We start from the raw sequence: 16,138 nt of genomic DNA on the forward strand, positions 1-16,138 counted from the left end.
ATATTTCTGTAGCATAAAAAACCCGTACTTTTTGATGATAAAATTCAAAATGAAGAGCAAAGCGAAACGATACTCTACTGTAGACCAACACGAAACAGAGCGATAGAGAGTGAGAGAGAGAATGATAATCACCAAAGGCAAGTTGCACAGTGAGAAATTTGCTCTCGAAATTGGTAACAAATTTTGCTTTAAATCTCAAGTCCCAACCGGTAAAATATTTGAATTATCAATTTTTTATTTCTTCGGCCACGTGGTTTGGGGAATTTTCAACAAATAACAATTCACATTAATTCAAACAAAAACTCAGTGATATTCCTGTTTTTATGTAAGTGTAAATCGTATCTTATGCTCGCGTGGTTTGGTTGTTCGGGTGAAAGCTTAACTTTTTGTACTCTTTGAGAACGACGTAAAGTTTTTTTTTATAATACATCATGAACTATGAATGTATGTATAAATTAATTGTAATTATTATAATTAATGTATAATTTATAATTTAATGGTGGGAAGCCTGCTCGTACACACGAGAAACGAGAATTGCTAATGGCAGAACTCGCTTTCAAATTGTGTAACACGATGAAGTGTTTAGTGAAGGTGAACAAATCATCCAACAAACACGAGATCAAGGGAAAAGCTCGCTCTTTTTCGATGTTTTGCACGTGATTTGTTTACGTAAAGTTTAAGGAAAAATGTAAACCCCCAAGGGGTGCGATTTGCATGTTCGGTCACAGTTAGGTGAGAATGTTTACAATCGCGTCTCAACCAATGGACGAAATCTGGTCCCTAAATTGCACACTCGATAGTTATTGCTGCTTTGGTCATGTCGGGCGATAACGAAAATTCTGGCAAACTTAAAATGTCCCCAAAAAACCCATTATGGGGTCCCATTCCCGGTGGCGAAGGAAACGAAAAGAAAATCTCACTAGGGTTGAAATGTTTGCCCCAATCGAAAAAGTTAATCCTTTAACTAGCCCATTTCATCACGGCAAACCACCTTCAGGGGGGAAGGGGAGGGGGGGGGGGGGGGTGGTGGGGGGGGGGGGGTGGACATCTTGTGAATTGTTATGAATCTCGCCTTTCTCCCCTTCTTGCCTCCCGTTCGCACCTCCCCGAGGATGGATTTTATTCAACCGAACTGTTCTGTACGGTCTTTTATTAATTACTTTACGTCCGCGATTTACCGCCGAAATGGTAAAATGGCGTGAAGTGCCAACTCGGCCCTCTTCTCGCCGCTTTTGCTGATGTAGCTGTAGCTAATTTATGCGTCTTGATTTCTCAGAAACACGACCCAGCAAGATTTCACCTTTATTTAGGCGGAATTCGGTACATTGTGTTGGTCGGGTGGGAGTTTCCCCGATAATACGAGCTCCTACCATGAAAGGTGACTGCGCTAGGAGCTTAGGAGGTACATTTCATTTCACGCAGCTCACTTTATAAGGCAAAAAAACCCCCATCGATTGACCTTCCCGTACCGTTTCACTCCATCCGATTGCGGTCCATAAAGGCCCGGTCGAATCGCTTCAGCGTCTGTTGAACAGTTACAGCTGTAATGGATCGGTCTTGCGTGTGCGTGCGCGGTTGTACCGACGCCATTGTGCAAATCTTTCGGTCAGTGGTCAGTACTAACCCGCCGGAAGTACGCGTACGGACCGCGTCGACATTTGTCGGCACGGAAATTGGTTCTGGTAACGATTAAAACGGGCAATAATGTTCGCTCGTGTCGTTCCAGCGATCGGCGAGGTTAGGCGCACCTACATCCATCCATCAACCGTCGGCGAAGCGCGAGGTGTGCTTTAGACGACACCAGACGATTTATCGCTTACGGCAGGCAAAGCAGCACTCAACACACAAAAAGGGCACCGCCAGGATTCGCGGGTGCTATCGATTGCGATTGTGCTCTTTTGTAAGTAGTTAACGGATTTGTATAATTTACTGTGTCGTTGCGTCTCGTGCGTCTAGGGCGCTTTCCTTTGCGAGCCAGTGATGTATTTGTCTGCAGTCATAATCAATATGTGTGGTGCAATGATGGCAATAACACTGGAAATGCGTGATGGTGGTGTGGTAATCGATCGTAAACTGTAGTGTATTATTGGTTGCTTATGTCATGAGAATGACACCGAACGATCTAGTCCAACCGGTTGGCTATAGAATTTCCCTTTATCGATCATAAATAATCTTGAAATTATTATAACAAAATTTAATTGATTGGAAGAGATTAATTTATTACTTTGCTCCAATTTGTACCAAGTGACCCTGCAGGATAACAGAAACAAATGTTCGGTGAAAAACTGTTAAAACTTACCAGGCGTCTCCATGTTCTAAATTCATAAACGTCCAATAATCGCGCATGAAAAATTTCTAAGAGGAACTAGGAATATTTAATACGTTTTAAACATACTAAGAATCACGGCTAGCCATGTCATGAGAATGACACCGGACGACCCAGCACGTAAAGTTCTTTTAGGTCGTCCACATGGGCATACATGAGAAGGCTTACTTATCCGGCGCTACAACCGCTTGGCCTACTGCAGGAGTCCTCTAAACCGCTCCGGGTCGAGCGCCTTCGTCTACCAATCCATTATCCCGGCCTTTCCCGGCGGACGCATCCATGCCATCACTCCATCTCAATTTGGACCTACCACACCTTTTCTGTCCATGTGGACAACCTAAAAGGACTTTACGGGCTGGGTCGTCCGGTGTCATTCTCATGACGTGACCAACCCACCGGAGCCTGGTGAGTCTAATCTGCTGTACGACAGTAAGTTCACTGTCATTGTTGTGGCTTTTCCATTGTTCACACATACAGAGCCAATCCTTCTGACCATCTTCCTCTCGAACGCGGCAAAGAGGGGTTCGTCAGTTTTGGACAAAATCCATGTCTCAGAGGAGTAACTTCTATATAGTCCCAGGTTCGGTCGTCGCGACAGGTGTTTTTAATGCAGAAGGTCCCTCAGACTGTAGTATGACCGGTTGGCAGTCAGCACCCTAGCACGGATTTGATCATCATTGTTATTGTCGGTGCTGTTGTGTAAGTTAGGATTTGTTAGCAGGACCGTTGGTGGTCCCACCATCAACAACCCGAGGTTTTCTGCCCCCAGCTTAATCCTTTGGTAAGCATCGGCTACGTAGCAGAGCCGTAAACCAAAGATGTCTACGTCATCAGCGTATGCCTGGATCTGGATTGACTTATGAAGATGGTCCCCGAAGTTTCCAGCTCCGAGTCGCGGCCCTCTCAAGCGTTGGGTTGAAGAGTAGACAAACTAGCCCATCTCCTTGTCGCAGACCCCTGGTGGTAGCAAAGGGTTTCTGAGAGTTTCCATGGCATGTGATGTTGGTCCCCGAAGTTTCCATCTCCGAGTCTCGGATGACCCTCTCTAGCGCTGGGTTGAAAAGTAAACAAGCTAACCCATCTCCTTGCCGCAGACCCCTGGTGGTAGCAAAGGGTTTCTGAGAGTTTCCATGGCATGTGATATTGGTCATTGTCATTCGTACTAACCTGGTAAGTTTGACGGGGATTCCAAAAGAACTCATTGCGTCGAAAAGGTTTTGCCCTGGCTATGCAGTCGTATACGGCCTTGACGTCCAATAAGTGATGGAAGCAGTGTAGCATCGTTCTCCAAAATCTGCCACACGGTGAAGATCTGATCAGTGGTAGATTTTCCTTTTCGGAATCCCCTCTGATAATTTCCAACTATCTTTTTTTTACGAATGGGACAAGTCGATCTTGTAGTATAAGGGAAAATATTTTGCTGGCGGTATTCAGCACCGTAATACCACTGTAATTGCTGCACTCCAGCTTATCTCCCTTCTTGTACATGGGGTAAATGATACCAAGATTCCAATCACAAGGCATCGATTCCCATACGTCCGTAATAATTTGATGAATTTCGTCTTCTAGTGCGGCACCTTCATTTGCGGTTACTACACCGTTGGCGGTGCCAGGTGCCTTGTTATTCTTGAGCCGACGGATGGCCTTTCCGTGTTTCGTCAATGCTAGATGGCAGTATCATGATATCATCTGCTGCTGTGGAACCTCTAGCTGCTGGATCGTTTAATAAATCATCAAAATACTGAGCCCATCGCGACACATTCGATCGATGAATGTTCTTTCGGTGAAAAATATTGAACTCGTTTACTTTTGAACAGCAACGATGTTATTCTTAATTTACACGGTTACACTCTTGTTTGCTCACTTATGTAATATGTTAATAACGGCAATACTTATCTAATCAACGTACTTATAAATAACAAAAACAGGTATCGCTATCTAGAACTGATAGTAAACCTCTAGAATAATCACACACAACACGGCTTATCCAGTGCAGCCACCTGACGCTCAATCAAACTCTAGCTTCCGGAACGTTCCTGCCGTCCCGAACAGATCCTTCTCCTCCGCTAGCGGGTTTGTGGTTCTGCGCCGGCTCTCATCCACACCGAGCGATTCCTCCTCGATCAGGTACGCCCGGTTGTCAACCAGCCTCTGTTCCCATTCGTCCACAAACTGTTGAACCGGGCCGAGCTTTCCGCCCAGCTCGGCCGGAAGTATCGACCTGGGGAAGTACTTGTGCAGCGACTCCAGGCTGGAACCGTGCGATACGATCTAGGATGGAAGAGGGGAAAAATTGATGCCCATTAGATAGACGTCCAACACCCACCCTCGTTGTTTGCGGATGGGAAAATGGTGCCTTATCGCGAACAATGGTTACGCACGCGATACGATGGATGCATCCAGAAGGTAGATACGTACCGTGCGTTTGCGATTCTTCTCCGTCATCAGCCCCTTGAAGATGTTCAGCACGATGTCGAAGCTTTTCGGCGTGTTGATAAAGTGGAATCCCTTCTGGCGCAGGGGTGACGCCTGCTGGTTCAGGATGGACGCTTTGCGCAGGAACGAAAGGTTGAAGTTGAACAGATGGCTGCTGGACGAGTGGCCGAGATCGATGATTGCCGCCTGGCCGCAGATCATCATCTGATCGTCGTCCCGCAGCAGTATGTCACCGATCATCGTAAACACCTTCAGAATGTCCGGGAAGTCACACACGTCACCGTCGAACGCATCGCCCCGTATCAGTATGATCTTCGGATCGTCCGGGTGTACCGTGCTCGGCAAGGGCACCGTTACACTGTGGAAATAGCAACACGAACTCGTTGCAGATGGCTGGCCCATGGTTTTGTTCGGCACGCTCCCCAGAAACCTTACCCCATTTTGATGACCTTCCGGACGAACGGATCGAGCGGATCGCGGTGGCGCATCACCTCCGGCAGTACGGACCGGATCGTGTAGTACGTGTCCAGCTTTTCCTTCACCCGCTCGAGGCTGTGCTTGCAGGAGCGTAAAAACCCAAGCAAAAACTGGTCCTCCAACCGGCCACGGATGTGGCCGGACTGTCTGATCCAGGTCTTTATCATTTCCAGCTCCTGCGCAACGGTGCTTTCCTGTTCGTTCAGTTCGTCCGCCGCTTTGCGCTTGAGACATTCTGCTATCGGACGAACGGTCTGGAAAACCGCAGACGATCAATTAGATCGAACAGATCACACAACTTAACACTTCGCTCACTCCCTTACTTACGATCATCTTTCTATCCGGGACAGCCGGTGCCGCGAACACCTCGCTCGTTAGCGCTTCCACCTTTAAGCTCATCTCTATCGGTTTTTTTGTGTGTTGTTTTCGAACTCTTCAAGCAATGCAAACAGTTGTTACCACACGAGATTTCAGTGCGTTACTGAACGTCTCGCCTGCGCGGACCGTGTTCCATATACGCGTTCCGGCGCGCGAAACATCACACGCATTCGTTTGTGGCTGGGATGTTTTGGGCATTGATCTGATAAGATAGGCGAGCCGGCACTTCTGGAACCGTCCAGCTGTCCACGCCCGTGTGGACGAGTTCCCCCTTTGCCGGTGTCACAGCTAGGTCAGGTGCAGCGAGATACGCCCCGGGAATCTCGGCCATCACCACCACCACGACACGAACCGTACATCGATCCGGTTTCGGTTAAGATAACACACTGCACGATGCACGATTTTGTTTTTGTGTTGGGGTGGCTTGCGCCTTGTGCTTCATGACATGGCAGAGTGTGTTTGCTGACGGCGCAGTTTTCGGCCGATAGACGGAAGTTCGGTAATACATTAATGCGTGGCAAATATTATTTTCGGTGCGATAAAAATACGTTCTAATTTCTTCCATTTTATGAATCACTTATCGCCAGCATATCATGAACAGGTCAAGTTGTGTGTGTGGATAGGGATTCCCAATGCAGAAGGTGTAATTTCATGGCAGGAAGAGGTCTTCATATATGCTAAACGAGTTCCTCCATTCCGGAATGATACACTTCAAACGGACAGTCTCTCCACCAGCTACATAGAACGACCAATATTTACAACAGTGGAAAGTAGGTAAAGATACTTTAAATTAACATCTGCACCGGAGAGTGTACTCGACACTGATAAGGGCTTGATAACACTAACAGGACAGGGTGTGTGATTGAGCATGGTTATGAAATGATTGGAAACAATCATTGCAACTTTCTGCATTGATCTGATTTGATCTTGTTGTTCTTGTGGACCAATGCGCCTGAAGGTATGCAATTAATAACAAAAGGTTCTTTTTTGATACTCTACAGAGTGTTATTTGATAGCAATATGGCCAGTCCGTTATTTTTTTATTTCATTAATTTTTTTGATAACTGGTTTACACTTTTAAGTATAACTTTGAGCTCTAAGACTACATATACTACCAAACACTAAATAATATTGTATAATCAAGACAACGGAGATGCAAACCGCAAGGTGGTAAATAACTAAATAAATTAATTAAGAAATAATTAAACTGAATGTTGTAAATATAATAATAGAAGTAAAAATGCTACAAAAAAATAATGAACAAGAATAAGAATAAGTATGAATTATTGAAATCATATAACATTCGAATTGAGCAGAAAATTTGAAAAATAAGTTCGATTTCCATAACTTTATTTTTTATGCACCCACAAAATGTAAAGCTGCGGGGCCACGAGCAATGAGGTTTCCCTCAATACTCTAAACATCGAGTGAATTGAGTTTTGAGGAAAACCTGGCTCATCTACAGAAGTCTCAAAAAATTTGGAGACTTTTTTGACAGATTTAGCCAGTCAGCAGCTCAAAATGTAAACAAAACCTGTTTTATCTGCCGATTGTATGGCGAACCAATGATGTTTTTTTTTTTATACAAGTACACTTTTTGCGTGCTATTATGAATGTAACTACATTCTGAAAGTGTTTTATGCGTAATTATGGTTGTACAAGCACAATGTTTTGGCGTACGGTATGATGTTTTTATGTCTTCGCAACGGACCTTTTGGAACACTGTGTGACAAAAGTTTGTGAACATGTTTTATAATTGAATTGATACTTTTCAACTTACGATTGTACGATTGAGTAATTAGGCTCCTGTAACTAAGAAAATGATGATTTAGTTTTTAATCCACAAATCACAATTTTTTTACCATATTTTCCCTGAAATTATATCAAAAATATAGTATAAACAAGAAATAAAAATACATGAAAAACATTTTAATCGTCACACACTGTGTGTTAGTCAACGTCAAATCCAGTATGAATTGAGGAAAACCTCAAGAGGCAATGGAGACTTTGGTTTTGAGTGACTTTTTGAGGTGAATGAGTGACTAAGGAGATTTGAGACGCAGTCTCAACGCTCGTGGCCCCGCAGCTTAACATAATAAAGTAATCCACCGAAATCGATTTCAGTTTCAATAAATTTACAAACCGCCATATAAAACGCAATGCCGCATCAACGGTTTGCAATTCAAATCGTTACACGCTTGATTACTCGTGAGCGCCATCTACCGTACGGTAGCGCAAGCGGTACGAAAGCTTCGCCCAGCGCACACGTGGTTATCTTTTGCTAGTCGCAACGGTAACCGAATACAATCGGGGATGACCGTGCAAAATTTGACCGATTTCACTTTTTTTTTAAACCATCCACCAAGATCTGACGCCTTGTAAGGTGCGCTGTTTATCTTATCGGCGCAACCGTAGTAAGATCAATAAATTAATCGCACCCAGCAAAAAAAAAAAAAGGGTGGCGAAGGAGATCGATAATAAAGTTCACCATCCCGTTACCAATCGAGGTGTTGTGCGAACTAAAAGGGAGATCCAGTACAGAGGCCACCATTCCGCAACGCGGACGTTCCTTGCGTTGAGTGTTGGCAAAGTGTGTGTGTGTGTTGTGTGATAAGGAGGGTGTTGATTTGCGGAAGTGTTGCGAAGTTGTTCGAAACAGGTAAGATAAGCGAGATCACCACCCACGAAGAATAGGACGTTGATTTGCATAGGTGCAGTGATCTGGGCAGCTGCCTAAACTTTGCCCCCGAAGGCATGACCTTGAAACCACTGTCCCCTGTACCGGCCACGGTGGCGGTTGGAGCATAATCTTACCGGAGCGATTGTTCCCCTTACGCTTTATATCGCAGCTTATCAGTCCCGTTGCCGATACCTCCCGTCGAAAAAAAAAAAACCGATAATGCCGAACATTAGGCCCCTATCTGCCGAGTTGGCAAAGAAGGCCGCGGACGAGCTGTTCGAGAAGCCGGAACGGATCGAAGAGGATCTGGCCGCGTTGCGGACCTGGTTGGCCAAGAGCCCGTACCTCAAATCCCGCGACGATGATCAATTTCTGATGATGTTTCTGCGCGGTTCCAAGCACAGCCTCGAGCGGGCCAAGGAAAAGCTGGACATGTACTATACGGTACGGACGGCGCTGCCCGAGCTGATGCGGAACCGTGACCCGGAGGAGGCGAAGTTGCTGGAGCTGATCAAGCTGGGTGTGGCCGTCCCGCTGCCAAACACGGTAACGCCCGACGGGCCGCGAATCATCCTGGTGCGCCCGGGTACGTACGATCCGAGCAAGTACACCATCCAGGAGGTGTTCCGGTACAACACCATGATGGCGGATATTATGATGAAGGAGGACGACAATCTGATCGTTGCCGGGCAGGTAAGTGTAGCGCCGTGGGTAGGTGACCGGGCGGCACACTAAACCGTTCTAAACCCTTCTCGGCAGATGGGCATTCTGGATCTTTCCAACTGCACCATGGCCCACTTCCTGCAGTTCAGCCCATCGTTCGTGAAGAAAGCCACCATGTGGAGTCAGGAGGGTTCGCCGCTGCGACAGAAGGGTTTCCACTACGTCAACACACCGAGCGGCTTCGAGGTGGTGTACAATCTGTTCAAGAGCTTCCTCAACGAGAAAAATCGTTCCCGGGTAAGCGGTGGTTTGGTCGTGCGGTCGTGTTACAAATTGCGTGTATCAACACCGCTCTCGTTCTCCGTCTCTTTGCAGCTGTTTGTCCACGGCAGCAATCTGGAGTCACTGTACGAGCACATACCGAAGAGCATGCTGCCGACCGAGTACGGTGGTGAGGCTGGCCCGATTCAGGACATCGTCGACAACTGGGCGAAGAAGATTATCTCCTACAAGGAGTACTTCAAGGAGGAGGATCAGTACGGTACGGAGGAAAAGAAGCGTCCGGGGCGTCCGAAGAATGCGGACAGTCTGTTTGGGCTGGAGGGTTCCTTCCGCAAGCTTGAGGTCGATTAGGCACAACGGAACCACGAATGTGTTACGGTGGAAAATAAAGATGTCCTCTTTTGGAACTGGGTAGCTTAGAAGAGTTTTGACAAAATTTGATGCCGGCTCATGCCATCAGAATGTCACCAAACATTCCGTGATGAGAACTTGTAGTCTGACTTATAGGGGCTGGATTCTTCAAGGATTTTGTGGTTACAATCTGTCAACCAGCTATCTTAATCTTATCAGTGACGGATGCTTTGTCCTACGCCTGTTGGCAGTGTTTTAATGTCCGGACAAAGATATTGGCATTGCTTCCAAAAATAAAGCTGGTAAAATAGACGAGCGGCTTAAAATAGCCCCCCCAATAATACTACAACTAATACAGCCTATCTGTATCCATTGCAGAATAATCAGTTGTCAGACGATGTCGCATCGCGAAATCAATTACAATAAGGCAACTTACAATAGATTGCATGTGTACTGGCCGGTACCGGGAATTCCGATTGCGTTTTTGCAAATAGGAGCGACCTTACCGTGCCGGAGCGGCATGAACGCGCAGAAAGCAAAAACCGCCACATCATGGTTGGATTTTATCATCCCGATAAGATAAGCGGCCTCGCAAACCAACCGTGCAAAGAGTCGCACGTCGCACGGCTCACAATCAATCCGCCAATGGATGTGGGTTAGCTTTCGCTTTGATCACGTTTGCATTGTCCCAGGTACAACGGTTGTCTGAGCGATGGACGACGGCCGCATTGCCACACTTTGTCGAGGTTTGGTACGAGCGTGTGGCCAGAAGATGGCGCTTCGCACGGTTCGAACAACGCGCAACGACGACCGGGAGTAGCACGATAAGTGAGCAAGGTGCGTTCCGGGCTTATCACTTGTAGGAAGTGGAGATATCCCACCCCGCAATGGGTACTGGTCGTTGCGAGCTAGCTGAAAGGCGTCAGTAGCGAACCACCTTCGTTGGGAGCTGCCAGGCCGTGTGTGTGTGTGGGTGTGTTTCAGGGTGTTGTGAAGCTCACCATGGTGAACCTGCGCCCAATATCGGCGCCACTGCACGAGAAGGCAAAGCGCGAACTGAACGAGAAACCCGAACGGATCGATGAAGATCTAGCTGCACTACGGCAATGGTTGGCCCGGACACCGCACATCCGCGCACGGATAGACGACCAGTTTCTGGTGACGTTTCTGCGCGGCTGCAAGTACAGTCTCGAGCGGGCCAAGGAGAAAATCGACATGTTCTACAGTGTGCGCACGGCCATCCCGGAGCTGATGCGCAACCGTGACCCGGACAAGGCCCGGACGCGGGAGATTGTGCGGCTCGGCATTGGGTTGCCGCTACCGTTGACCGACGGTCCCGATGCACCGCGCATCATGCTGATCCGGCCGGGTGTGTACAATCCGAAAGAGTACACGGCCGAGGAGGTGATTAAAGTGAGCACCATGATCAACGACATTCTGATGCTGGAGGACGACAATATGGTGATCGCCGGTCAGGTGAGTGGCCCGCCGGTGTCAACGGAGCACGTACGCCCGCCGTACAATCCCGACGGGAAGCTTCTAGGTGTTCGCAAATCGTTTGGGACGGAATGCGTTGAGTGAGCCTTATCGCGCCCAGTCGCGTGTCGTCAGGTTGGGTGCAGCGAGCGGTGCCACGCCGCTCAGGTGTGTTTGTGTTTTGGTTGGGGGTTTTTGGGGTCTGGTCCGGTGATAAGAGGTTCGCGGTCGCGATGCCAAGTGCGGTTTGTGTTGTTACTCATCGTAAGTGACGTAAGTGACGGATTGTTGTCAACGCGAATGATAACAACAAGCCTTTTTAAGTGCGGAAATCCATTAACGTGTGAAATGAGCTAGGCTGGTTAGTTGGCAACTTACTTCTGGGGGGTGTGTATGTGTGTTCAAGTGCTGGAGATAACATATGAAAGCCACTTCTAAGCCCTTTGGGGAAAGTGTTCTTGAAGCGATCTTCAGAGAGATGTCAGATGATTTCTGTGTTCCGGTGATCCTCGAGCAATGTTGATCAATTTCAGAATTTTACTCGGAGATGTCAACATAATTTAAAATGAGCATTACCTCATTAATTTTTTACAGATCCACATCCACATTCTAGTTTAAAAAAATGTTTAGCATCATTTAGAAAATGACCTCAGGAATTAGAATTAGTATATCATTATTAGAACACGTACTAGTACTAAAGCGCCCACTGTAAACACAAATGTTAGCTAGGACACGAACAAGCGCCACCTGGGGAGATTGGTGCGTACTAACAAGATGTTAGTTGGGAAGTTTCACAGGAAAAGACAAGAACATTGAGGTCTTTGTTCAATGGTCGATGAGACACTCGACTAAACTAGAACAAAAGGACAGGAATTTACGGAACAACAGTTTCGCGATAAAATTGACACACAAACGAGGCGATAGATAGTTCAAAAAAACAATATGAAAACGGTGCCACGTCTGTACCCAAAATAGTTAACGGTAAGAACTCCGACGGAGAGTTTCTGTGCAGTTGTCGCTCGTGGACAAAAGCAGTGGTTAAGTGATTAAGATGTGCAGTTGTGGATCCAACTTCGGTTGAAAGTAATTCGTATCAATGGTGGCCTCAAAAGACTAATAACTGCCCTTGTGTCTGAGTGGTGAAGTTTGCTAGAAGTTTTCCCTAAGAAGTTGCTTTGGAAGTACTTGAATATTAAAGCTCAGCGTGTTAATTGGAGAGTTCTTCAATGAATTTATGTTGTATAAACAATTATTATCAGCTGGTCGAGGATTGCTGATAGACGTAGACATAAACATTACTAACCACTAATCCCGATGGGTCTCAACAATAACGCTTTAACTTATAAAGAGATCACTTACACTATTCCTACTAAACGAGCGTTGTGTTTATCTCCCACTGAAGGTTGGCATTCTCGATCTGGCAAACGTGACTAGTGCCCACTTCCTGCAGTTTACACCGACGTTTGTGAAAAAGATGACCATGATGAGCCAGGAAGGTTCGCCACTGCGCCAGAAGGGGTTCCATTACATCAACACACCGACCGGATTCGAGACCGTTTTCAACATGTTCAAATCATTCATGAGCGAAAAGAACCGATCGCGGGTAAGTGAATTTTCGACCCAATGTCAAGACACTTTTATCCACGCGGAAAATTTCCACTTTTTCCAGCTGTACGTACACGGCAGCAATCTGGAAAAGCTGTACCAACACATACCGAAGCGCCTGCTACCGAAGGAGTACGGTGGGGAAAGCAGCTCGCTGCAGGAGATTACGTCCATCTGGGAGAAAAAGATCCTGTCCTATCGGGAGTACTTCCTGGAGGAGGACCAGTACGGGACGGACGAGCGGAAACGCGTTGGCAAGGCTAAAACGGCCGAATCACTGTTCGGCATGGAGGGTTCGTTCCGCAAGCTGGAGGTGGACTAAAACCATTTGCATACATCTGTGGTGTAATGTTTGGAAGATATTTTGAGTGGACTGAGATTGCTAAACAGTGGAAGATTTGCTTTTTTACTGTTGAGGGAACATAAATAGGAGGAACATTTTGTTGTAAGCTTTTCGATCTGGTTCGATTCGTTTTAGCAGTGGAACAATTAGCTTGAAAATGTGGGAGTTGTACCGTTCTGTGTAGAGTTTAAGAATGAGCTAATGAAAGCTGTGTCGATAATCGAACCTTACCGAACCCAGCAAAAGATGCCCTGTCGAAACTGTTCGGATGGGTGGAAACGCTCCATTCACGCTGTGACTACTAATTGATTTACACCAATACAACCAGCTGCGTCCGGCTGCTTTACTCACACGACCGTGTCACATAAATCCATCCGAAACGATCGTCGAGTTGCGGGGCGTTTGGGAATCTCCACCGAGTCCATCCGTCGTCGGCTTCAGCTGGGATATCTTGGTGTCCTTCGATGGGCTGGTCGGTGGATTGTCGCGCCGCGCCTGACACACGATCCAACTGGACAGGTTGGCCATCTTTTCGTTCGTACCACAGGGAGCTCTCGGTTGCAAGCGACCGCCGATCGTGGCAATGCCGTGTGCGCCATCCTTCCCGCCGTATCCGGGCTTATTGTCGCGCGATCGGCCCTTCCCACCTGAAGGCCGTTTACTCGCAAGGGCCGGAATGCACAACAGTCGGGAGAGGCTTATTTTGCGGAAAGCTTTGCGGAAGTTTTCATTCGTCAGCCCGTAAATCACTGGGTTAAGGGCAGCGTTCAGATACATCAGATAGTGCGATACGTACCACAGCACTAGAAAATCATTACCAATCTGTTGAAAGAAAGATGGTAAAATTTAATAAAATAAATTAAACATCAATCAATAGAAGAGTTCTTAGAGTGTCTTAATCCTTATTTGTCTCAATTACGGATGATATTGTGTGTAGGATAGTTAAATTGCGCCACAGCTTGAAAAAAACGCCTAAAAATATGCAATTCCACAAATTCCATCTTCGCCTGAAGGTATGCAATCACTACGATAATGAACGTTTTTAACAGGTGTCATTAAAAATATGCTTCAGGGTTCAGGGTCGACTGACAAAAGACATTCAATCACGTCAGTGGAAGTAAAGGAAAATGGGCAATAACTGCGTTGGGAAGTTGATATACAGATTAAATTACTGTGTACTTAACAGTATCACACCTACCTGGTTCTGATTGTCGTTCAGATACCGGTTGTAACGAATGAAGACGAGCGTGGTAAATGGAATGCGCAGCAGCACGAACACGATCAACACGATGAACAGTGTTTTGGCGACCTTTCGCTTGTAGGACACCGAGATTGGATGTTCCTTTCTTAGCACGCGCCGCTCGTACCGATCCAGCTTCAAGAAGATGAGACTGTAGCAGCAGAACATAACCAGCAGCGGGAACCAAACGAGCGCACCGATCAGCACGTGCCAGTAGCTCGGCAGAAAGGTCGTGTTTTCCGCGCAGTACGTCTCGAGATAGTTTTTCCACTGACGTTCCCGGTACGCCCGGTACATGCTGAGGGGCAGTGCGAGCAGGAAGCCACCGATCCAGGAGGCAACGATGAGCCCGGCGGCACCGCGCTTGGTGAGCCGCGATCTCGTCGGAAACACGATGGCCGTCAGTCGGTCGTAGCTGATGGCGCACAGACACAGCACGGACGTTATTAGCAACGACCCTAGAAAAAAATGGGTAAGTAAAGTGTTTTATAAAGAGTTCTAAAAACAATTATTAAAATGAGTTTCAAACTTCCGATTTTCCAGTCTGGTATTTGCATGCACTTCCGATCGAATTAACTTACAATCCAATCCTACTCACCCTGAAGAAATCCCTCCGTCTTGCAACCGATTGCACCGAGCACGTAGTTCTGGTAGAAATCGTGAAACACAAACATCAGCGGACAGATGAGCAGTGTGGCCAGGTCGGCCACGGCCAGATTCACTATCAGCAGGTTGGTCGGTGTACGGAGGGCACGTATCTGTACGAGTATGTAGCACAGGATCGCATTACCGAGCAGACCGAACAGTACCAGCGGCAGAAAGGTGATCGTCTTCAGTGCCACTTCCCAGCCGGGCTTGAGCCGCCAGATCTCGCGCGGATAATCATACACGGTGAAATCCATCTGGAAAAGAAGATTGGTTGGTGTTGATAAACGGCGCAAAAGTTGTGTGCGTTCCCGGGCTTTGTGATAACCGGGTGTACGTTACCAACGGCGACTCGTCGGAGTATATGATTAGAATGTTTAGCTTAGCAATAACTTCCTGAATAATTCGAAACATTATGCAAGATGATTAAAATAAAATGAGAATTGCACTTTGAAGATTAACGATCGACCCAACCACAAACCGACACCGTTCAATATAAACTGCCACTAAATGGTCGACACTTACTTCGAGAAGCAAACTTTACAATCTGTCAATTTATCGATCGAAGCGCAGTGCCGACTGTCAGCTGGTTATGTTTGTATCCTCCTCTATCACTCCCTTTGTCACACTTCACTTGCAGTTATAAACTCGACGCACTTGAGGTTCGTAAAGATTGTATGAAAATAAAACGGCTGCATTAACTGCTCGCCAACGTCATGTATCACTCACTTTCGTTAAAGGTAAAGTTTTGTTGCTCGGCTCCGGTTGAAGTGCATCTGGCCGATCAGCTCGATGCTGACCCTGGGGCCAATCTGTTAGCTTACTCGCAGGAAGGCAGCTTTGGTACGTATGAAAGTGTAATAATTATCTTATCCCTCCATTTCCGAACCTTTCCTCGTTTTGCCCTTTTTTTTTCTCCCGCAGTGGGATTTTGTTTTCGTTACAGCCAATTCAATCACGGGCAATAGGTGCCGATAAGCAGCGATTGATTTTGTTCCCTTGTCGCTCTGGCAGCCAGGTCTGTGAACGTTGCCGTGTTGCTTGGATAAGCACCATGTTTGCTGTTTGTCGAACACGTACAAAACAGGAAGCCTGCTATGTTTTGGGATGGATGTGTAAGTTTATGGTGCTTAGAAACGATAAGTCAAATAGATTTATATCTGAGCGATTGGAATTAATATCCTGCTGATATTTGGATGTGCGTGAAGGCACATTTTTAAATGAAATTCAAAGATT

At 46.6% G+C, this 16,138-nt stretch overlaps 4 protein-coding genes across 4 annotated transcripts; 2 read left to right on the plus strand and 2 right to left on the minus strand.

The window, feature by feature from the left end:
* Positions 1 to 4,333: 4,333 nt before the first annotated feature.
* On the minus strand, positions 4,334 to 5,638 carry LOC128710283 (alpha-tocopherol transfer protein-like). Its single transcript, XM_053805329.1, has 4 exons — positions 5,567 to 5,638; positions 5,198 to 5,493; positions 4,745 to 5,120; positions 4,334 to 4,597 (listed from the first exon to the last, which is right to left on the minus strand). Exons 1-4 carry the CDS (start codon positions 5,636 to 5,638, stop codon positions 4,334 to 4,336), a joined length of 1,008 nt encoding a protein of 335 aa, XP_053661304.1.
* A 2,878-nt stretch (positions 5,639 to 8,516) lies between these two features.
* On the plus strand, positions 8,517 to 9,593 carry LOC128710286 (retinol-binding protein pinta-like). Its single transcript, XM_053805335.1, has 3 exons — positions 8,517 to 8,990; positions 9,057 to 9,257; positions 9,336 to 9,593. The coding sequence occupies exons 1-3, from the start codon at positions 8,517 to 8,519 to the stop codon at positions 9,591 to 9,593; spliced, it is 933 nt and encodes a 310-aa protein (XP_053661310.1).
* Positions 9,594 to 10,595: 1,002 nt separating this feature from the next.
* On the plus strand, positions 10,596 to 12,996 carry LOC128710287 (retinol-binding protein pinta-like). Its single transcript, XM_053805336.1, has 3 exons — positions 10,596 to 11,069; positions 12,472 to 12,672; positions 12,739 to 12,996. Exons 1-3 carry the CDS (start codon positions 10,596 to 10,598, stop codon positions 12,994 to 12,996), a joined length of 933 nt encoding a protein of 310 aa, XP_053661311.1.
* Positions 12,997 to 13,377: 381 nt separating this feature from the next.
* On the minus strand, positions 13,378 to 15,316 carry LOC128710281 (neuropeptide FF receptor 2-like). The gene is made up of 4 exons (XM_053805326.1): positions 15,245 to 15,316; positions 14,856 to 15,159; positions 14,216 to 14,715; positions 13,378 to 13,839 (listed from the first exon to the last, which is right to left on the minus strand). The coding sequence occupies exons 1-4, from the start codon at positions 15,314 to 15,316 to the stop codon at positions 13,378 to 13,380; spliced, it is 1,338 nt and encodes a 445-aa protein (XP_053661301.1).
* Between the last annotated feature and the right edge of the window lie 822 nt (positions 15,317 to 16,138).

This window comes from Anopheles marshallii, chromosome 2 (assembly GCF_943734725.1).
Source record: "Anopheles marshallii chromosome 2, idAnoMarsDA_429_01, whole genome shotgun sequence".
In the NCBI taxonomy this organism is placed as follows: domain Eukaryota; kingdom Metazoa; phylum Arthropoda; class Insecta; order Diptera; family Culicidae; genus Anopheles; species Anopheles marshallii.